Genomic DNA, 23,284 nt, shown 5'->3' with positions numbered 1-23,284 from the left:
CAGTTACCGCAGTAACACACTCCGTGACTCTAACCTGGTTGGAAGCAGGTTTTTCTCAGTCAGTTTCTCTCTGGCTCCGCCCCCTTTCAGCCACACCGCTGCTCCATTTCCTCATTCTTTCAGTCAGCTGGAGAGTTTTTGTGTAGCTGTCAAAATGTCATGTCCTTTTCTCAGCGATCCTGCAGATGAAGCAGCAGCATTACTGCAGCGGGAACCGAATCTTCGTCGGGAGATTATTTACAGACCGCGCATAGTTTTGGCGTTTCCCGACAGTTACCTTTATGAACGGTACCGCTTCACGTCTCAATCCACTACATTCACAATTTTTTCCGTCCATATTTTGCAACATAACCAAACATAGTCGTGCACTCACATCCCAGCAGATATTGTGTGTTGCGCTGCGGTTCTTCGCAAAAGTGAGTTTTTTATATAACACTGGAGATGCAGAGCACTGAGGAGTTTAATCACCACCATCATTACACCACAGCAAATAAAAGACATGACACACATTCCATTTTGTCTTCTTTATTTCCTACTAAATAAATAATTAAATAAATAAATAAAGGGTTCAGTTCATGTTCCAATAGTGAACATAATTCACTGTGACCATGAACCCACCTGCAGCTTCTGCTCCAGTATCTCAATTTCCAATTTCGTCTTCTTCATCTGGAGGTCCAGATGCTGCTGCTCTTTAAGGGATTTCTCTGTCTTGTTCAGTAAGTGGATTTAGTAAATTTCTTTGACTGGTAACTGGGAATACATAGAGGACATTAAATTATCCAGCTGCACATGAACTGAATGAAATGAGCCTCTGGTGTTTACTGAACATCATCTCACAGTGTTGATCTGTGATGTGGGAGTTGAGGGACCATCCTGCTGCTGACCAGCCAGGATCTGTTAAAAAGGACGACAATGTTGAATATTTCAGTGTCGGCTAAATGTCAAGCTCTATGTTCCACAGGAGGATTCAGAGTTTTAATGGAAGAGAACAATCAGTAACGCACCTCTGTATGACTTTCTGGATCCTCTGTGAAGGCAGCAGGCACGGTTTCATCCTTCTTCCTGGATAAATAACATCTTTCAGTATATTTGCGTATATTTTTCCAAACTAACATTTGGCAAAAATATTCAGAGTATTTCCTGCTGACAGTTTCAGGTTGGTTGTAGCATGAAGGGGCTCCAGCAGCAGATAGAACCTTCACAATCTGGGCCAAAAGAAGATAAGGACACGAAAGACAAAATGAATATTTGTATCACTAACATTTTTAAAATATTATACTCAAATAATAGATAATAATATTAAATTAAATAGGATTAATTATTTAACATAACATGATATAGATGTGTGACATAAAACAGCTGCACAGTCCATCAGCCACTTAGTATTTATGCTACTTTACAATGTTAAACATGCTTAAAAAGATGAACCTCAGTGAGATTATGCCGAGGTCTTTTGAACAATGTTTTTATATTTCATCTTGAGCTGCTGCCATGTGGCTTCTTCCCCGCAGGATTACAACTAAATGAAATACCTTCACTGGTGACCATTCAAACAGTTTCCCTGTAATAATATTTAATATTCAATAATATTCTGATATAAAGGACTACATTTAAACACGGGCAGCAATTTTCTGCCACGGCATCTCCCTCTCCTTCGCTGCTGCAGCGGTGTTGCATTTTTTTCAAAAAATGTGTTCCAGCTTCCATATGTCGCTCTGCGCTTCTCTGTTGCCATGGTGACTCCGCGAATCGGTGCTCCATTGATGCTGGCTTTTTATCGTTGTCGTGCACGTGCTGAACTCCAGGTGAAACTACTTGAAGTTGAGTAATCCAACTCAAAACCCGGCGTTTTCCCTTCAGAGGAGATCAACACAGAGTTCAGGATTTCATCAGTTTTTTCAACCTGCTTGGTGAAACAGACCCCAGGAGTCAAACTACACCTGTACCGACTGACACACCCGCTACACCTGCTACACCTGCTGCACCTGAACACCCGCTACACCTGAACACCCGCTACAACTACACACCGATACACCTGAACACCCGCTACACCTGAACACCCGCTACACCTGAACACCCGCTACAACTACACACCGATACACCCGCTACACCTGAACACCCGCTACACCGATACACCCGCTACACCTGAACACCCGCTACAACTACACACCGATACACCTGAACACCCGCTACACCTGAACACCCGCTACACCTGAACACCTGCTACAACTACACACCGATACACCCACTACACCTGCTACACCTGAACACCCGCTACAACTACACACCGATACACCCGCTACACCTGAACACCCGCTACACCTGAACACCCGCTACACCTGAACACCTGCTACACTTGAACACCCGCTACACCTGAACACCCGCTACACCTGAACACCCGCTACACCTGAACACCCGCTACACCTGAACACCCGCTACACCTGAACACCCGCTACACCTGAACACCCGCTACACCGACACTTGAGCAATTTGAGACTCTAATCATAAACTCAAACAAATGTGACAACAGTCACGACGAGAACAACAACGACAACAACAACGACAACAACTCCTGTTTGGGTGTTTCGACGTTATGACACGCATGATGTCATGTTGCCTGTGACGTCCTGTTTCCATGGCGACGTGGGACACCCCTTCTCTCTATTAGAGTCATCTTCCTCCCGGTCATCACTTCCTGATCCTTCATCCCTTCATTCTTCATCCTTCATCGTTCATCCCTTCATCCATTCGTAACTGGGTTCCTGGTTCTCCTGAACCTGAACATGTTCAGTTCAGACTGTGTGTCTGGTCTCTCATGGGTTCTCCTGGTTCTCCTGGTTCTCCTGGTCTCTCCTGGTTCTCCTGGTCTCTCCTGGTCTCTCCTGGTTCTCCTGGTTCTCCTGGTCTCTCCTGGTCTCTCCTGGTCTCTCCTGGTTCTCCTGGTCTCTCCTGGTCTCTCCTGGTTCTCCTGGTCTCTCCTGGTCTCTCCTGGTTCTCCTGGTTCTCCTGGTCTCTCCTGGTCTCTCCTGGTTCTCCTGGTTCTCCTGGTTCTCCTGGTCTCTCCTGGTCTCTCCTGGTTCTCCTTCTGGAGCAGTGAAAGTTAAGTAAAGCTTCTGTTGTCCAGAAAAAGAGCTTCATGTTGAGCCGCAGCTGGAATTCCAGAGTTTAGAGGAACGACGGAGTTTAATGAGAAAGACGAGAAACAGAAATACATTTACAGCTGGAACCACGAGAGGGTGTGTGTGTGTGTGTGTGTGTGTGTGTGTGTGTGTGTGTGTGTGTGTGTGTGTGTGTGTGTGTGTGTGTGTGTGTGTGTGTGTGTGTGTTTACGTGTACAGCTATAGTTGTGAGGACCATCATGGGTTTATAATTTTATAAGTGAGGACAATTGTGGAAAGTGAGGACATTTTTGCCGGTCCTCACTATTTGACGTTTTTTGACCTTTTTGAGGTTCAGACTTGATTCTCGGTTCAGGGTTACAGTGGGGGTCAGGGTTCAGGGTTACAGTGGGGTTCAGGGTTCAGGGTTACAGTGGGGTTCAGGGTTACAGTGGGGTTCAGAGTTACAGTGGGGTTCAGGGTTCAGGGTTACAGTGGGGGTCAGGGTTACAGTGGGGGTCAGGGTTACAGTGGGGTTCAGGGTTCAGGGTTACAGTGGGGGTCAGGGTTACAGTGGGGTTCAGGGTTCAGGGTTACAGTGGGGGTCAGGGTTCAGGGTTACAGTGGGGTTCAGGGTTCAGGGTTACAGTGGGGTTCAGGGTTCAGGGTTACAGTGGGGTTCAGGGTTCAGGGTTACAGTGGGGTTCAGGGTTCAGGGTTACAGTGGGGGTCAGGGTTACAGTGGGGTTCAGGGTTCAGGGTTACAGTGGGGTTCAGGGTTACAGTGGGGTTCAGGGTTCAGGGTTACAGTGGGGGTCAGGTCAGGTTGAGGGTCCAGGTCGGGGTCAGGCATTAACTTTTCATGGTTAGGGTGAGGGGCTGGAAATGCAGGATTCAATGAGTGTCCTCACAACTATAGCTGTACATGTGTGTGTGTGTGTGTGTGTGTGTGGGGGGGGGGGGTGTTGAGCCACATTTTGTAATAACGGTGCATTTTGTAATAAATGCTCAAAATGTAATCATGTTGTCATTTCGTTTCGTGATAAAGCTGCGCTCTGTACTGAACTGCCCCCACGCGTTTTGGAATAAATTAGATTTTGCTGCATTATGTAATAAATTATTACATTTTGAAAAAGGTGCTGTTTCCCCAAAGAGGAGGCCTTCCATGTCCCTAGAGCCAGTCTCTGTCCGGGGATCGGGTCGCCGCCACCCGGTCCACCCTGCACCCGGTTCCCCCGGCGGGTGCTGCTTCTGCCGGAGGGTGGGCCCAGGTCGCCGCTTCGGGCTGAGCCTGGCCGGGCCCAGCCCCAGGCCTGGCTCCGGGGGGACCCTGGCTGCGCCACACCGGGCGACGTCCCGGGCCTTGATTTAACGTTTCTCTTTGGAGGTTTCAGACCTGCTCTCAGTCTGGCCCATTGGACCCGTTTGCTCTGGGAGACCCGACCAGAGGCAGAAAGCCCCCAACAACACAGCTCCTGGGATCACGCGGGCACTCGCACTCCCCCACCACTTTAAGGTCGGAGGTCAGGGTTCACAGTATCGATAAAGGTAAAATGATACATTGGAGGGAAACTGGGTTGCTGAAGCCTGCTTGGTTTATTCGGCTACATTGTAGAAAGTATTGCTACTGAGATGCACTTTTTTCCCACAACACGGCTCAATAAAAATAAAAACGCTGCGAGTGCATTTTGTAATAATCTTTCAATAATCTTATTTCATAATGAGGCATTATTTATTACAAAACGTGCTGGGGCAGTTTATTACGAAATGAAACGACAAAATGATTACGTCTTGATCATTTATTACAAAATGCGCTGACCGGGGGGAAGCAGGACTCTCCGTCAGGCGGCGTCGGGTGTAGCGTCCTGCTGGGACAGCAGACCGAGGGAGGAGTCAGCAGACGGTCCAGAGGTGGAGGTGGACGTTGTCAACATGAGGACAGGAGTGCTCTGTCCTGCTGGACATCCAGGACCTGCGGGACCTGGTGGAGTCCACCATGGTCTTACTGGTGTCCGAGCAGCACTGGAGCAGGTGGAGACAGCTGAGGGACGGGTGGAGACAGCCGAGGGACAGGTGGAGACAGCTGGACGGTGGACAGATTAAAGAGACGATTCAACAGCGATGAGTCATGGAGAAGCAGCTGCAGGACCAGAGACGGGCCCTGGTCCCGTCCATCATGGTGTCCTGGAGGTCCGGTCTGTCCTGAACCTGTCCCCTGTCCTGAACCTGTCCCCTGTCCTCCTCAGCTTCACATCGCGGTCAGGAAGACGGACGTCCGCGTCCTGGTGGACTGCCAGCTGGAGGCGGAGAAGAAGATCAACGCAGCCGGAAACATCACGGTGGACGGAGTGGAGGTCCTCGGGAGGACGGTCCGGTCCAGGGCCAACAAGGACAACTCCGCCCCGGTGAGACACTGAGACACTGAGACACACTGAGGGACAATGAGACACACTGAGACATCGGTTGTCCCCCCTCTGTCCTCCAGTTCCAGCTCCAGATGTTTGACATCGTCTGCAGTCCGTCCTGGGCCGAAAGAGACAAATGCTGTGAGCTTCCTGGTCTGGTGAGTCCTCCACCCTGAAGACACCGTCCTACCGTCCGTCCTTTATCCTACCGTCCGTCCCTGACGATGGACGGATGTCTCTGTGTCTCTGTGGACAGAGGAAGGAGCTGGACTGTCCTGCTCTGCCCAGAGCCTGCAGCTGCACCCAGGACAGCAAAGGCCCCCCGGGCCCCGCCGGAGCTCCAGTGAGCCACACACACACACACACACACACACACACACACACACACACACACACAGACACACACACACACACACACACACACACACACACACACACACACACACACACACAGAGTAATCTTGTTGGTACACAGTCAGTTCGATTGATCTGTGTGTGTGTGTGTGTGTGTGTGTGTGTGTGTGTGTGTGTCTGTGTGTGTGTGTCTGTGTGTGTGTGTGTGTGTGTGTGTGTGTGTGTGTGTGTGTGTGTCTGTGTGTGTGTGTGTGTGTGTGTGTGTGTGTGTGTGTGTGTCTGTGTGTGTGTGTGTGTGTGTGTGTGTGTGTGTGTGTGTGTGTGTCTGTGTGTGTGTGTGTGTGTGTGTGTCTGTGTGTGTGTGTGTGTGTGTGTGTGTGTGTGTGTGTGTGTGTGTGTGTGTGTGTGTGTGTGTGTGTGTGTGTGTGCGCTTAACAGGGCGGTCCAGGAATCAGAGGATCCCGAGGAGATCGTGGAGAGCCCGGTCCAGTGGTGAGTGGACAGAGCGGCTCGTCTCTCGGTCAGAGGGTTGCAGGTTTGATTCTCTGTCTGTCCACATGTTGAAGTGTCCTTGAGCAAGACGCTGAATCAAACCGTTCTCAGTGGACGGACTGAACCAGACTTTCTGTAGACTGCCAGAACCTCCTGGGGTCGTTCAGGGGTCGTTCAGGGGTCGTTCAGGGGTGGTTCAGGGGTCATTCAGGGGTCGTTCAGGGGTGGTTCAGGGTTCATTCAGGGGTGGTTCAGGGTTCATTCAGGGGTGGTTCAGGGTTCATTCAGGGGTGGTTCAGGGGTGGTTCAGGGTGGTTCAGGGGTGGTTCAGGGGTCATTCAGGGGTGGTTCAGGGGTGGTTCAGGGGTGGTTCAGGGTTCATTCAGGGGTCATTCAGGGGTGGTTCAGGGGTGGTTCAGGGGTCATTCAGGGGTGGTTCAGGGGTGGTTCAGGGTTCATTCAGGGGTCATTCAGGGGTCGTTCAGGGGTGGTTCAGGGTTCATTCAGGGGTGGTTCAGGGGTGGTTCAGGGTTCATTCAGGGGTCATTCAGGGGTCGTTCAGGGGTGGTTCAGGGTTCATTCAGGGGTGGTTCAGGGGTGGTTCAGGGGTGGTTCAGGGTTCATTCAGGGGTCATTCAGGGGTGGTTCAGGGGTGGTTCAGGGGTGGTTCAGGGTTCATTCAGGGGTGGTTCAGGGGTGGTTCAGGGGTCATTCAGGGGTGGTTCAGGGGTGGTTCAGGGGTGGTTCAGGGTTCATTCAGGGGTGGTTCAGGGGTGGTTCAGGGGTCATTCAGGGGTGGTTCAGGGGTCATTCAGGGGTGGTTCAGGGGTCGTTCAGGGGTCATTCAGGGGTGGTCATTCAGGGGTCATTCAGGGGTCATTCAGGGGTGGTTCAGGGGTCGTTCAGTGATCATTCAGGGGTGGTTCAGGGGTGGTTCAGGGGTCATTCAGGGGTCATTCAGGGGTCGTTCAGGGGTGGTTCAGGGGTCATTCAGGGGTCATTCAGGGGTCGTTCAGGGGTCATTCAGGGGTGGTTCAGGGGTGGTTCAGGGGTGGTTCAGGGGTCGTTCAGGGGTGGTTCAGGGGTCATTCAGGGGTGGTTCAGGGGTCGTTCAGGGGTCATTCAGGGGTGGTTCAGGGGTGGTTCAGGGGTGGTTCAGGGGTCGTTCAGGGGTGGTTCAGGGGTGGTTCAGGAGTGGTTCAGGGGTCATTCAGGGGTGGTTCAGGGGTCGTTCAGGTCGGCGGTGGTTCCTCGGACCAGGACCACCTGGTCCCGCTGGGCTCCTGGACCCGGTTCCACTGAACCAGCTTCAGCTACATGCTCCTCAGGGCTGGAGAACCATGTGGTTCTAGTTTACCATGAACTGGATCTAGAACTGGCCTCGAGTCCAGAACCGGACCAGACAGGGACCGGCTCTGCTCCGGACCACCGGGTCCAACCCTTCAGCTAGCGCGGTTCTGCTGTAGGGCTGACACAAACCATTACTTTGCTAGTCGACTAATCACAGATTATTTTTTTGATTAGTCGACTAATCGCATCTTATATAAATTAAATGTGGAACATGGTTTATGGCACCACCATGAAGCTGCTCTGATATAACCACAATCAGATTTCAGCTTGAAGTGTTTAAAGCAGTGGCGGACCGTGCATTTCACATTAAGGCCTTCAGAACAGATCCGCCTGAACCAATCCACCTCTCAATAACTATTTTGTCTACAAAAAAAAATCTTATTATGCAGATATGCACATAAAGAGTTGTTGCACAGCAGATAGATACTTGTGCAGCCAGAATAAATGTCTTTGCTGAAGAGCACAATTCTCCTACTACATCTGTGCACATACAATGAGCATCAACAACTTAAAACAGCAATATTATTTAAGAAAAGAGGAACATTTTACTCACCAAAATCCTGATTATTTGAAAACAAAATACATCCTCCTTTCCTTCCTCAAAAAGAGTTCAACTGCTCTGTCATATAGATTATCCGTGTGTTTCAGTTCCATAAAGCCAGAGCTGAAAGTCCAGCTGCCCTGTGGGATTTCTGGCGAAGTTTTATTTCTCTTCAGCTCTTCTTCTTCTTCTTCTTCTTCTTCTTCTTCTTCTTTGGAATAATTGCGGTAGGCGACCAACAACTTAGGTGCATAGCGCCCCCTACTGTATCTCTTAGTGAATGTAAATCAGAGGGCCTGGATCTGCTGTTGTTACCCCTAAATTCCACATCCTCCGGTCCGCTCCGTCTGCGCTCAGCTCAGCTCCGGTCCGACCGCCGCAGCAAATACGTTGCTATTTTAATGACTGTAGCTGATTTCATAGCCTCCGTTCTGCTCCGCTCCGTTGCGCTCCGCTCCGCTCCGTCAGTCCAAAATAGAGCCGAGGTCTATTTTTCTCTCCGGTCCGGTCCGTCAGGTCTCGGTACGCATAAATTTCCACAGTTCAGATGCACCAAACAGGAAAGAAAACTCCAACAACCTCCGGTTTTATACAAAATAAAATCATTTTGTCTTTATTAAAAACTTTAAACTGTTAAAAGACGTTTTTTTTTCGTCACATTAATTGTTGGATATATCACGAATAGACATACCATACTGATTAAAATATACACTTTAAAAAGCGGGCAAACAAAAATTAAAACACACTATCAAATTTTATTTGACAAACTTCTGTTTTGCCTGTAATCAAACTATAGTCGAACGTTTCTGAATGTTGACACAGCTGCATAAATGGCCCATTTGCAGGCTATTGTCCATAAATTTCGTGTTTTCTACAAAATACATAGCCTATTCAGGACCGTGTATGCATTTTATTCTGAATGGCCCGAATGTCAACATCCTGTTGCACGAAATTCAGCGTGTTGAAGCACAACAACCAGGATGAAGAGACGCTGATTTTGGAAGTGGAGAATCATAAAATTTTATATGACCCCAGTCATCCTTTCTACCCGGATGTACAGAGAAAGATGCCAGTGTGGCCCAGACTGCTCAGCTTTTGGAGGTCGATGCGAAGTAGCGCTGCGCTGCTCTGCTTCTCCGGCCGGCGGAACAGAGACGCAGCGGAGCAAAGCGCACGCTGTGGGTTCTGAACAAACGGAGCGGTCCGGAGCGCAGCGGAGCAGAGACGCACGCAGTGGAATTAAGCAGTTAGAAGCTAGAAGGCGCCGAGTCGCCAACTCGAAATCTGATTGGTTGAAGCAACTGTCTGATTGACGCTTCACTTTACTTCACTGCGCCATCAGGAACGGATAGCGAAGGCCTCCGGCAGATTTATTTGACCCTAGCAACAGATGATGCCTGAAATCTGATTGGTTAAATGATTTAATATGAAAAAAACATGTCTGGAAGCAGCGCAACCACGGGAAAACTATGAAAGGAACTGGAACATACCGTTTAGAATCATTTATTAATTATTTATGGACAAAATATAATTTACATCAGTCTGTAATTCAGATCATTTTTAGGCCAGCAGAGAAGGCTTTGCAGGCCCTGACGGCCCACCACTGGTTTAAGGTATATTCTAACTAAAAATAAAGGCAATTCAGATGAGAGTTCATTAAACCTTTATTGAAATATGCAACAAACACTTGTTGAACTGTGACCATAAAGTGCAAATACTTCAGTAAAATAAGGAAAAGGCACTTGCCTCAACAACACCAAAATAAATCCTTCATGTTAAATTTTTTTTCTTAATTTGCATTTGGCATCAAGCAGAGCAACAATGAGGCAAGCTCCTGTAACTACGGAATTACTGAAGTTTTCTTCTCACTGACTCAAATAAAACAAAAGTGCATTTAGTGTTCAGTGCTCGACTGTATGCAACTTTATTCCACTCTGACTCTACATAATCCCAAACTCCACAGGGCTCTGGTTCACCGCCAGGACAGTCAGCATTTCTACATGTTGGAGACAGGCTGCTCTCTCTGGGAGCAGATGTTCTGCTGCAGAGAGAATCCGCTCCGATGGGGTGAAGCTCTGAAACATAACGGTAGAAAACATCAGCGCGACGTCACTTCTTATTAAAACACATCAATGTTAGAGCATTACAGAAAACATGAAATGTGTGCTAAAGGCAGCTAACGAATCAAATCGTCACCGCTAATGTTAACAGCTATGAGTAAACAGCAAGTTAGCGCTCTATGCTAATATTATTAGCTTACCGAGACGACGGTCAGTCATCGTTGTCACGAGCCACGCCGTGCTTCTGTTTGGGCTGCTCATGCATCGCAGTTGTGCTGCCGTGGAAGGCAGGTTCTGTCCTCCAGACACTGCATCGCACTTTTCTCTGAGGTTTTCTCGTCACGCTCCCACTCTGAGCTCCGCTGCTGCCGGGCGGCCATGACACCAGTCCGGTGTCGCCGCGGCCGACACGACTGCGCACGTGTGTCAAATACAGAGAGGCAGACAGTTTCCAGAAAAAAACAAAGATTTAAAAAAAAAAACACGACAAGTCGACTATTAAATCAGTCGTCAATTATTTTAATAGTCGACATAATTGTGATTAATCGACTAATCGTGGCAGCCCTACTCTGGTGCTAGCGTGGTTAGCTCTGATGCTAACATGGTTCGCTCTGATGCTAGCACGGTTAGCTCTGATGTTAGCGTAGTTAGCGCTGATGCTAGCGCAGTTAGCTCTGATGCTAACGCGGTTAGCTCTGATGCTAGCGGGGTTAGCTCTGCTGCTAGCGCAGTTAGCTCTGATGCTAGCGCGGTTAGCTCTGATGCTAACGCGGTTAGCTCTGATGCTAGCGGGGATAGCTCTGCTGCTAGCGCAGTTAGCTCTGATGCTAGCACAGTTAGCTCTGATGCTAGCACAGTTAGCTCTGATGCTAGCGCGGTTAGCTCTGATGCTAACACGATTAGCTCTGATGCTAGCGCAGTTAGCTCTGATGCTAGCGCAGTTAGCTCTGATGCTAACACGATTAGCTCTGATGCTAGCGCGGTTAGCGCTGATGCTAGCGCGGTTAGCTCTGATGCTAACACGATTAGCTCTGATGCTAGCGCAGTTAGCTCTGATGCTAGCGCGGTTAGCTCTGATGCTAATGCAATGCGAGTGTGCAGGTACGGCCTGATCCGACTGGCAGAGTGACGCCTGCTGGAGGAGTCAGGAACTGCAGCTCCTCTGAGCTTCCTGCTGCAGAGTTAGATCCCCTTGAGGCATCCCGTCTCGGTCCACGGGCCACATGTTTGACCTCCTTCTTGTTTCAGGGCCCCACAGGTCCCGTTGGTGACAGCGGCGTTCCGGGTCCTCAGGGGCCTCCAGGACCGCAGGGACCCAGTGGACGCTCCATCATCGGACCACCGGTAGGACGGGCGGACACACACACACACACACACACACACACACACACACACACACACACACACACAGGTTCTGAGCTGTTCTTCCCTGCAGGGCGGTCCTGGAGAACGAGGACAGAAAGGAGAAGCCGGACAGCCAGGAGCTCAGGTGAGGAGATGAATGTCTGCTGAGAACGGTGGTGATGATGTCATGGAATGTGGGCGGAGTCATGGAGGGAACATGGAGGGAACATGGAGAACGATCTTCAGCTCGCAGCCTGCAGAGCATGATGGAGGAGAATTTTCCCAACAGCTACAAATATAAACAACAACACCTGGGGGGTTCTGCTCTAAACCAGGGTCAGGGATTAGGCCGGAACACTTGTTATCCTGTGGTGATGCTGTGGTGATCCTGTGGTGATCCTGTGGTGATCCTGTGGTGATCCTGGATGAAGTTAGCCTCAAGTCGGTTGCACAAAATCTGGCCAAGTTTATCCCGGACCAGTCACCATGGTGATCTATTCTCTGCAGCTCGCTGCTCCACAGCAGGCTAACGACCAGGATCAGATTAAACTGCTGTCAGCAATGTGAGAAGTGGGCGTGGCTTACAGCATTTCCATGATTTTTCCACACATTACATCATTTAATCATCCTGCAGCCAAACCTTACTACTGTCATTGCATCTGCAGGGTCTGGTTGACTTTAGGATTATTTTGTTGCTCAGATTATATGAAGACCAAAATAACTTTCAACACAGACGTTTCAGAATCCTTTCTTTATTAATACAAGTCCTACAATAAAAGGTTCACAGTTATTGTAAAGACAATGAAAAAAAATACTTAATGAAACTGGTACTAAACCACACTGATGTAAAAAATAAAGAATAAGAAATAAAATACAACAACCTGAAGCTACACAATGAGTAAAATGAGAAACAACATAAAACTAAATGTCTCACACCACCGAAATGGACACAATATAACAGACAGCATCATTTTGTCTGAACTGTCTCCTGAAAATAGGAAAATCCTCCTATTTCAGGACTCCAGCTTCAGGAGTGAACGGTCCCACATCATTCTGACTCCACTCTTTTAACGGCTAAAATCAGACAGAAATTCATTCTCAGAAGAAACAAATTTATCACTTCATTTGATAACTGCTCTTTGGGCGACACTTCAGTAACTTACCAGACTGCAGAGTATTTTCATGTGTGATTTTCACCTGCTGCAGGTTCTTTTCTGGCCGACAGGTTTGTTCTTCATGACAGACGAGGATGAAACAGAACGCAGCAGGAGAACAATGGGCTCTGTGCACAACTTCACCACTTCCTGAACTTCAGGAGGCTCCTTATTTCCTGTCTTTCATGATAGGATGAGCTGATTAATGCACATGTGTCTGACCATTACTGTTGTTGTTACAGAGGTCTGGGACACCTGGATTAATCAGCTCATCCTATCATGAAAGACAGGAAATACGGTGCTGAAGTTGTGCATAGAGCCCATTGATTCAATAGATAACACGATACAGAGTTGAAATTTTCTTCAATAAATATCCTAAATATTGGCAAAATGCTGTTTCCCCCGTGTATTTCCTGTATTTTATTATTATTATTTTTGTGTGATCATAATCTTGGATCATAGCAGAATGAGGCCGTTCGTGTCTGATCTGAGCGTCGCTGCTTCACTGTGATAAAGCTGCGGCCTGCATGCAGTACCTGTCCTCACCATTGAGGCGTGGGGGCGCTGTGCCTTAAACGTCACTTAAAGCAGACGGACAGGCTGGAATGATGGGTGTGTTTTGTGTAAAGTCCTCGATCTGGCCCCCCCCCCCCCATATAAGAGAGCCCCCCGACAGCCGGTATCGTTCACACTGCTGCTCATCCCGGTGAAGGAAGACGCTCGTCCTTGTTCCGTTTTCAGTCTGTGATTCTGGGATGGATCTGGTGGTCTGAAGAACGCCGTGACGCCCCTGATCCTGATGCTCCACGCCGGGCTGGACTCACCGCGTCTCTTCATCCTGGCTCGGCAAACGTGCAACCGATTAATCCCAGAAAACACCGACTAGGCTGACTCCAGCCCCGCCTCCTCATGATCCTGGATGTTTTTATCCTGCGTTTGTGCAACCCCCCCCCCCCCCCCCCCCGTGAGCTTCTCTCTGGGTTGTTGACGCCTGTTTCCACGGTAACGATGATGTCACGTCTCACAAGACACTGCCAGTCCTGAGCGTCCCAGCAGCTGCTGCTCAGCCAGTGGACCACCTGGACTGATCTGGACCAATCTGGACCACCTGGACCACCTGGATCACGCGGACCGATCTGGACCGATCTGGACAGATCTTGACCCCCCCAGACAGGTCTTGGCAGGTCTGGACTCCAGGCAGCCGCAGTGGAACCAGAACCCGTTCGGTGGAACACGGCGGTTCTGAGGAGGCGGGTTCCAGTTCTGGTACCGTCGGACCAGAACCAGGCCCTGATCAGCGGGTCCACATGAAATCCCTCAGACAGTGAGGAGACATGGGGTCCCTGGTCCTGGTCTTCAGTCGTCTGAGCCGGAACAGAGCGTCCCGGTTCCGGACCACAGTGACCTGGTCTGGTTCTGCTTTCAGGGAGTTCCGGGTCGACCGGGAGCAGCAGGGAGGGACGGACCCCCGGGACCCAGGGTGAGTCCGGTTCAGGGCCTCTGAAGGGTCCAGGGAGCCCGGGGTGACGGTTTGATTCCCTCCGCAGGGACTGACGGGCAAAGACGGACCTGCAGGCCGGCAGGGACCCCCAGGAACCATCGTGAGTCCCCCAGTCCCCGAGACCCAGGACCCTCCTCAGCCTGGACCCAGCAGGTCCCACCAGGACCGGGAGCTGGATCCAGATCATAGATTTGAACTTGTGTCTTCTGGTGTCCTCAGGGAACCCCGGGAGCTCCTGGAGCCCCCGGTAACCCGGGTTCTCCAGGCAAACAAGGAGAACTGGGCCCACCGGTGAGTCCACACACACACACACACACACACACACACACACACACACACACACACACACACACACACACACACACACACACACCCCTCAGCGCTCCGCCCCCTGCTGGTCTCTGGAGGATCTGTTCCTGATTTCAGGGTCTTCCTGGGACTAAAGGAGAGAGAGGAGAACGGGTGAGTGTCCCTTTATGAAGCTGGAACAGGAAGTGGACCAGAGGTCTGAGTGTGTGTGTGTGTGTGTGTGTGTGTGTGTGTGTGTGTGTGTGTGTGTGTGTCTTAGGGAGACCTCCAGTCCACAGCCTCGGTCCAGGCCATCGCCCGGCAGGTCTGTGAGCAGCTGATCCAGAGTGAGTCTGATCCTGACCCTGATCCTGAGCCTGGTCCTGATCCTGACCCTGACCATGACCCGGGTTCTCAGAGTTCTGTGGCTGAGGCCTGGTTCCAGAACCCGGGTCAACCTGCAGGACCAGATTCCATGGGTCCAGATGGTCCAGAGCAGGTTCTGTCAGTTTAGTCCAGAAACGAGGCTCCTGTCTACAGTCCGGTCTACAGTCCGGTCTACAGTCCGGTCTGCGCTCCGGTCTACAGTCCGGTCTACAGTCCGGTCTATGGTCCGGTCTGTGCTCCGGTCTACGGTCCGGTCTACGGTCCGGTCTACGGTCCGGTCTGCGCTCCGGTCTACGGTCCGGTCTGTGCTCCAGTCTACGATCCAGTCTACAGTCCGGTCTACGGTCCAGTCTGTGCTCCGGTCTACGGTCCGGTCTACAGTCCGGTCTACGGTCCGGTCTGCGCTCCGGTCTACAGTCCGGTCTACGGTCCGGTCTGCGCTCCGGTCTACGGTCCGGTCTGTGCTCCGGTCTACGGTCCAGTCTACAGTCCGGTCTACGGTCCGGTCTGCGCTCCGGTGTGTGTTTTGGTCTCCTGGGTTCTCATTGTCTCGTTGAGTACCCCCGCTCCACCCAGACCCTCCGAGACCCGTCAGCCTTTCGGTTCTTGATGCTGTGTGAACAGACCCATGGAACCGGACCTCAGAACCCGGACTCCTCCCGGTCCGGGTCTGGGTAACTGCAGGTTCTTGTCCTTCTCAGGCCACATGTCGCGGTACAGCGCCGTCCTGAACCAGGTCCCCAGCCCCCCCGTGTCCATCCGCACTGTGCCCGGACCCCCCGGAGAACCCGGAAGACCCGGGAACCAGGGCCCCCAGGGGGAGCAGGGCCCGCCGGGCCGACCCGGGTTCCCCGGACAGAACGGACAGAACGGGCAGCCCGGAGAGCGAGGTGAGGACCAGACCCAGCTGGACCCGCAGGGTCTTCATAGACCCAGGGCTGGTAGTTTGATTCCCAGGTCCACCAGTCCACTGGTACACCGGTCCTCTTCATGGTCTCAAATGAAAGAGGAGGTTACCAGGTGGATCCAGGTTCTGTTAATCTAGATTCTGTTAGTCCAGGTTCTTAGCCATGTTCTCTGAGTACAGGCTCTGTTGGTGTAAGTCCTGGTTCCTGTGGGGACCAGCAGACGTTCCGCGGTCCGGTCACCCGCTTCCGGTCTCGTTCCAGGTCAACCGGGAGAGAAGGGGGAGAAGGGTTCTCAGGGAGTCGGGGTCCAGGGCCCTCGAGGACCGTCAGGACCTCCAGGTGAGTCAGAACCTCCTCAGGACCTCGTTAGAACTTGTTCAGGTCTTCATTCAGGTTCTGCTCCAGTGGAGGGAATGCTTCTGAAACCAGCCACCAGAGGGCGACAGAGTCCAGAGAGAAACACTCAGAATTCAGGTGAAGCAGGGAACCAGGTCCAGGTTCTGTTAGTCCAGGTTCTGTTAGTCCAGGTTCTGTTAGTCCAGGTTCTGTTCATCTGCTGATTCAGAACTGGATCTAAACTGATGAAACAGAACATCAGAACCAACAGAAACCAGAAAACTGAAGTTCAGATTGAATCAGTGAACCCTTCTTCAACTCCACAACTCTGGAACCTGAATGACAGAGATAGAGGTAGAGATAGAGAGACAGGTAGAGAGAGAGGTAGAGATAGAGAGAGAGGTAGAGATAGAGAGAGAGGTAGAGAGAGAGGTAGAGAGAGAGGTAGAGATAGAGAGAGAGGTAGAGAGAGAGGTAGAGATAGAGAGAGAGGTAGAGATAGAGGGAGAGATAGAGGTAGAGGTAGAGAGAGAGGTAGAGGTAGAGAGAGAGGTAGAGATAGAGAGAGAGAGGTAGAGATAGAGGGAGAGATAGAGGTAGAGAGAGAGGTAGAGATAGAGAGAGAGATAGAGGTAGAGGTAGAGAGAGAGTTAGAGATAGAGAGAGGTAGAGAGAGAGGTAGAGATAGAGATAGAGAGAGAGGTAGAGAGAGAGGTAGAGATAGAGAGAGAGGTAGAGATGGAGAGAGAGGTAGAGATAGAGGTAGAGAGAGAGAGGTAGAGATAGAGAGAGAGGTAGAGGTAGAGGTAGAGAGAGAGGTAGAGATAGAGGTAGAGATAGAGAGAGAGGTAGAGATAGAGAGAGAGGTAGAGGTAGAGATAGAGAGAGAGGTAGAGATAGAGAGAGAGGTAGAGATAGAGAGAGAGGTAGAGGTAGAGGTAGAGAGAGAGGTAGAGATAGAGGTAGAGATAGAGAGAGAGGTAGAGATAGAGAGAGAGGTAGAGGTAGAGATAGAGAGAGAGGTAGAGATAGAGAGAGAGGTAGAGATAGAGGTAGAGGTAGAGAGAGAGGTAGAGATAGAGAGAGAGGTAGAGAGAGAGGTAGAGATAGAGAGAGAGGTAGAGGTAGAGAGAGAGGTAGAGGTAGAGAGAGAGATAGAGAGAGAGGTAGAGGTAGAGGTAGAGAGAGAGGTAGAGATAGAGAGAGAGGTAGAGATAGAGAGAGAGATAGAGATGGAGGTAGAGATAGAGGTAGAGATAGAGAGAGAGGTAGAGATAGAGAGAGAGGTAGAGATAGAGATGGAGGTAGAGATAGAGGTAGAGATAGAGAGAGAGGTAGAGGTAGAGATAGAGAGAGAGATAGAGGTAGAGATAGAGAGAGAGGTAGAGATAGAGAGAGAGGTAGAGATAGAGAGAGAGGTAGAGATAGAGATGGAGGTAGAGATAGAGGTAGAGATAGAGAGAGAGGTAGAGGTAGAGATAGAGAGAGAGGTAGAGGTAGAGATAGAGAGAGAGGTAGAGATAGAGAGAGAGAGAGATGCTTTATTAATCCCAGACTGGGAGATTCAAGTGTCACAGCAGCATCAGTAGAAATGCAAACAAAAGTAAAAATATGTAATTAGTGCAGAAAATTATATACAGTGAAGGCTATTATATACATTATTGACATACAGTACCTATACACAAACACCCATTATATACATACATATATATATATACTCACATATATAAATAGAAATATAAATACACAGACATACATACATAATAAGCACGAACTGTGAAATGTGCTGAATAAAGGACAGAGGTGTGCGGAGCAGAATAGAGAGAAGTGAGAATGCTTGGATGATAAATGAGAGTGTTGTCCAGAGAAATAGGACCGATGCAGCACACCGCCGCGAGTTTCCTCTGTCGGCCAGGTGAGAGTTGTTGTCCAGGGTGACTTCCTGTGGCAGGAAGGACTTCCTGTATCTGTCCTGGTGACGGCGGAGCTGTAGCAGTCTGATGGAGACGGAGCTCCGCTGTCTGTCCAGTGTGTGGTGGAGAGGGGGGTCGGGGTGAACCCAAGAACTCCTGAAGGTAAAACCCTTCGGCGGGGGGGTCTGGATCTGGACCAGAGGACCTGAGAGAACCTGAGAGAGAACCAGAGGACCCAGGAGGACCCAAAAGAGGACTGGAGAGGACCTGAGAGGAGAGAAATTGTTAAAAACTGAAAACTAGCAACAGAGCAGAGGGTTCTCCTGAGCAGAGGGTTCTCCTGAGCAGAGGGTTCTACAGAGCAGAGGGTTCTCCTGAGCAGAGGGTTCTCCTGAGCAGAGGGTTCTCCTGAGCAGAGGGTTCTCCTGGGCAGAGGGTTCTACAGAGCAGAGGGTTCTACTGAGCAGAGGGTTCTCCTGGGCAGAGGGTTCTCCTGAGCAGAGGGTTCTACAGAGCAGAGGGTTCTACAGAGCAGAGGGTTCTCCTGAGCAGAGGGTTCTACAGAGCAGAGGGTTCTCCTGGGCAGAGGGTTCTCCTGAGCAGAGGGTTCTACAGAGCAGAGGGTTCTCCTGGGCAGAGGGTTCTCCTGAGCAGAGGGTTCTACAGAGCAGAGGGTTCTACAGAGCAGAGGGTTCTACAGAGCAGAGGGTTCTACTGAGCAGAGGGTTCTCCTGGGCAGAGGGTTCTACTGAGCAGAGGGTTCTCCTGGGCAGAGGGTTCTACAGAGCAGAGGGTTCTACTGAGCAGAGGGTTCTCCTGGGCAGAGGGTTCTCCTGAGCAGAGGGTTCTACAGAGCAGAGGGTTCTACAGAGCAGAGGGTTCTCCTGAGCAGAGGGTTCTACTGAGCAGAGGGTTCTCCTGGGCAGAGGGTTCTCCTGAGCAGAGGGTTCTCCTGAGCAGAGGGTTCTACAGAGCAGAGGGTTCTACAGAGCAGAGGGTTCTACTGAGTCAGGGATTCTGTAGAGCAAAGGGTTCTAGAGACACAAGTGTTCTGGAGAGCCGAGGGTTCTGGGGACCCTGAGCTGATGTGTCTTTGGTTTGTCATGTGGATGAAGTCATCATGTCGTCCCCCCCAGGTGCCCCGGGTCAGGGCAGACCAGGCAGTCAGGGAACTTCAGGTCGTCCAGGGAACCCTGGACCTCCGGGTCGGCCCGGAGTGCCTGGCCCTGTGGGCCCGACTGGACCCCCCGGGTACTGCGACCAGAACTCCTGTGTGGGCTACAACGTTGGAGGTACGAGTGTTCTGAGGACAACCGCCGGACAGGAACTCCGGCTGACACATCCAGGGTTTCCTACCTGTGTCCCGAACGAGCCTTTAACACCCGGCTGATTAACGCTGTTGATGCTGATTAACGCTGTTGATGCTGATTAACGTTGTTGATGCTGATTAACGCTGTTGATGCTGATTAACGTTGTTGATGCTGATTAACGCTGTTGATGCTGGTTAACGCTGTTGATGCTGGTTAACGCTGTTGATGCTGATTAACGCTGTTGATGCTGATTAACGCTGTTGATGCCGGTTAACGCTGTTGATGCTGATTAACGCTGTTGATGCTGATTAACGCTGTTGATGCTGATTAACGTTGTTGATGCTGATTAACGCTGTTGATGCTGATTAACGCTGTTGATGCTGATTAACGCTGTTGATGCTGATTAACGCTGTTGATGCTGATTAACGCTGTTGATGCTGATTAACGCTGTTGATGCTGACGCTGCTCACATTCACACTGTTGACATGTCGATGTTGACGCTCTCAATGTTGACGCTGTTAATGTTGACACTGACAACATGGACGCTGTTGACATTGACACTGTAAAGCTGTTGACACTATTAGAAGTGTTGACGCTAGCACCGTTGATGCTGATGACACTGATGATGTTAACACTGTTTACGGTGTTGATGCTAAAGGTGTTAACACGTTTGACTTTGATGCTCACACTGTTGATGCTGTTGACGTTGACACTGTTGACGTTATTGACGTTGTTGACGTTGTTGACGTTATTGACGTTGTTGACGTTGTTGACGTTATTGACGTTGTTGACGTTGACACTGTTGACGTTATTGACGTTGACGTTGACACTGTTGACATTGTTGATGTTGTTGACGTTGACACTGTTGACGTTATTGACGTTGTTGACGTTGACACTGTTGACGTTGTTGACGTTGACACTGTTGACGTTATTGACGTTGACGTTGACACTGTTGACATTGTTGATGTTGTTGACGTTGACACTGTTGACGTTGTTGACGTTGACACTGTTGACGTTGTTGAAGTTTTTGACGTTGTTGATGTTGTTGCTTTGATACATTTTTTTCAATGAGCTGATTGACAGGAAGCAGAGGTCAAAGTTCAACACCCAGAGAGCTTCAGCCAGATCATTCCTGACATCGCCTGCTGGGTCAGAGGTCAGAAGTGACTGGGTCCAGGTAATAGAGAGTGCAGGGTCAAAGGTCATAAAGGTCACAGGCTCAGAGATCACAAAGGTCACAGGATCTCTGGAAGAGACATGACGATGAGGATAAAGGGATGAAGGATTGAAGAGAAGGGTGAAGGGAATAAGAGCGGGATGGAGGGATGAAATTATGAAGAGAAGGATGAAGGGATGAATCAGTGAAGCAGCTGAACTCTGGATGTTGAAAGTTTCCTTCTGACTAAAAACAGAAAACTTCCACAAACATTCTCCAGGATTCAAAACCTCAACAGCAACATTCAGCAAAGCATGATGGGAAATGTGTGGGGTGCAGCGCACCGCCTGCAGAGGGTGCTTCAGTGTTGTGTGTAGTAACCATGATAACCCTGGCTCGGTAACCCTTGGCAACGCTCCCTGCTCTGCTGACCGCTGGCTGGCTTCGCCGGGTCGTGGTGGCGGGTGGCGCTCGTCCCTGTGCCTGATTGGTCGCCTTGGCAGAAGGCGATGATGTCACTGACGACGACCGTGTCTCCGCAGTCCAACTGCCGCCCAACGTCTTCCAGAACTACGGCGAGGCGGAGGAGGACGACCCGTACCGCTTCTACCAGCCCAACTACCCGGCGCCGCGGCCCGTTTCCCCCGACGACCCGGCACTGGACGACGTGGAGCTCCGGTCCCCCGGCGTCCACCGCAGCGCCCGGGACACCGCCGAGGGCCGCGAGGGGGGCGGGGCCACCCGGACACTCACTGAGAGCTGATTGGAGGACGGAGAGACTCCCGACCCATCAACCGGTGGATCCAGCGATCGGTCAGTCGGATGATCCATCGATCGGTTGATCCATTGACCTTTCAATCAGTTGATCATTTGATCGGCCTATTTATCAGTCGGTCGATCCATTGATCGGTTGATTGATTGATCTTCCGATGGGTCGACCAGTCGATCGGTCAGTCTGCTGATCGCTGCTTCTGGCGGCCTCGCTCATCCACTACCTGATCTGTTTCTCCTGGACTCTGTAAGGGGGGCGGGGTCTTTTGTCAAGAATGTGATCCAGAACCTGGTCTCAGAACATGGAGATCCGTCTCACTGTGGAGACTCTTCCAGCGCTAGAACCAATAAACCGGGTTCTCTGTAGAAAGCATGGAACAGAACTCGGCTTCCACCGTCACGTGAGCTCCGAGACTCAAACCGGTCCCATGATCCATTTACTAGACCTGATCCTGCCTTTCATCTGGACAGAACCGGTCCGGTCCAGTTTCCGGGTCTTCATCAGGTCCATGTGAGTCTCTGAGCGTCACGCTGGCGCAGGACTGGGATCCTCTCCACTTCCTGTTCTCTGCAGCTCCGCCTCCTCCATTATTTATGTCGTGTTTTGCATGTTTTCTCTTCATTTAGCTCATCGTGATGTATCACTTCCTCATAACCTCGTAGACATTTTAGCATTTCCTATCCAGAGTTTTTATTTTTATCGTGCAGTTATTGTCGCAGCGCTAACTGCAGAGAAGGCAGGTTTAATGTCTATATAAAGTGTATAAAAGGGAAGTCCAGAGTTGATGGTTTGAAGCCTTTGTTTCCTTCAAGCCCGGTCTGTTATTTAAAGCTTCCGTCTGTAGGGTTCGCTGTACCGGCGCCGCGCTCTGGGTGGCAGCAGTGAGAATCTTCTTCTCACTCTGAAGGAAACGTGGTGCTGCGACTCGCTGCACCACCTGGTGGCGTGAAGCGGTACTGCAGCTCACGTCGGGCTACGATTAGCAGTTAGCTTCTTAACTTCATCTCATTAGTTGAAGTTCTTAGTAAAAACGTTAGCTTCAGCGTTATTTTCTAAAGCGCTCTTTATTCCATTAGACTCCAGTTTACTGCACTGAATCACCTGCAGGTGGAAACGTGGATGGTTAGCAGAATTAGCAGCCTGTAGCGCCACCTGCTGCCGAAGTGTTCCTGATATTAGCATTAGGATGAGGTGAAGCTGTTCACAGTCAAGAGCTCCATATGCTAATGCTAACACAGAAGCTAATCAGGACATTGATCTACAGAGCTGATCCATACTGTTATCTTTAGCATTAGCGATCTGTACAAACTCAGGAAACAACTGAAGTAGCATTAGCATTAGTCTGTAGACACCGTCGCCCTGATTAGCATTAGTAACGCTGAAGCTGTAGATGTTTTCAGGAAATTCTAATGCTAACGCTAACTTTGCTCAGTGGGCTGATCATCATAGCTGAAAATAGCCGTTAGCATTAGCATGTATCACAAAGGCCGATGTTCGGTTCTCCTGTTCTGGTCTTCAGACGGAGCTTCAGGCTGTCAACTCAACACAGCTCCTCCAAAATAAAAGTCTTGACAGTAATCCATTAGGTCATTTAATCTTTACTTGGCATTGATTTTCTGCGAACAATAAAACTGAAGAAGGACCTCGACCGCCTGACTTCTCGTTTCCTTCATCTTGTTTCCTGTTTCTGAGTCTCCATGCGGATTAAAAGGTTTTCAGCTGGACGACTGCAGCCCTGCCTCAGGCTGGCAGGGCAACGAGTAGAGTACGAGTATGAGTGCGAGTACGAGTGCAAGTATGAGTACGAGTGTGAGTACGAGTGCGAGTCCGAGTGTGAGTATGAGTACGATTGCGAGTACAAGTGAGAGTATGAGTACAAGTACAGGTAAGAGTATGAGTACAAGTGAGACTACAA

The 23,284-nt window shown here is 50.3% G+C and overlaps 1 protein-coding gene across 1 annotated transcript in view; it reads left to right on the top strand.

Moving 5' to 3' along the window:
* col14a1b (collagen, type XIV, alpha 1b) overlaps positions 1-23,017 on the top strand; it is a 44,666-nt gene extending 21,649 nt beyond the window's left edge. Inside the window, exons 33-47 of the mRNA XM_030120995.1 lie at positions 5,345-5,503; positions 5,584-5,661; positions 5,760-5,846; positions 6,296-6,349; positions 11,549-11,644; positions 11,736-11,789; positions 14,225-14,278; positions 14,346-14,399; positions 14,519-14,590; positions 14,726-14,761; positions 14,868-14,934; positions 15,676-15,864; positions 16,144-16,221; positions 19,268-19,423; positions 21,140-23,017. Of these exons, the coding sequence (XP_029976855.1) occupies positions 5,345-5,503; positions 5,584-5,661; positions 5,760-5,846; positions 6,296-6,349; positions 11,549-11,644; positions 11,736-11,789; positions 14,225-14,278; positions 14,346-14,399; positions 14,519-14,590; positions 14,726-14,761; positions 14,868-14,934; positions 15,676-15,864; positions 16,144-16,221; positions 19,268-19,423; positions 21,140-21,360 (1,455 nt within the window). The 3' untranslated portion in view covers positions 21,361-23,017. The remainder of the gene's footprint in view (positions 1-5,344; positions 5,504-5,583; positions 5,662-5,759; positions 5,847-6,295; positions 6,350-11,548; positions 11,645-11,735; positions 11,790-14,224; positions 14,279-14,345; positions 14,400-14,518; positions 14,591-14,725; positions 14,762-14,867; positions 14,935-15,675; positions 15,865-16,143; positions 16,222-19,267; positions 19,424-21,139) is intronic.
* Positions 23,018-23,284: the final 267 nt, after the last annotated feature.

Source organism: Salarias fasciatus, chromosome 22, assembly GCF_902148845.1.
Source record: "Salarias fasciatus chromosome 22, fSalaFa1.1, whole genome shotgun sequence".
Taxonomy (NCBI): Eukaryota; Metazoa; Chordata; class Actinopteri; order Blenniiformes; family Blenniidae; genus Salarias; species Salarias fasciatus.
This window is presented reverse-complemented; position numbering and strand designations above follow the sequence as displayed.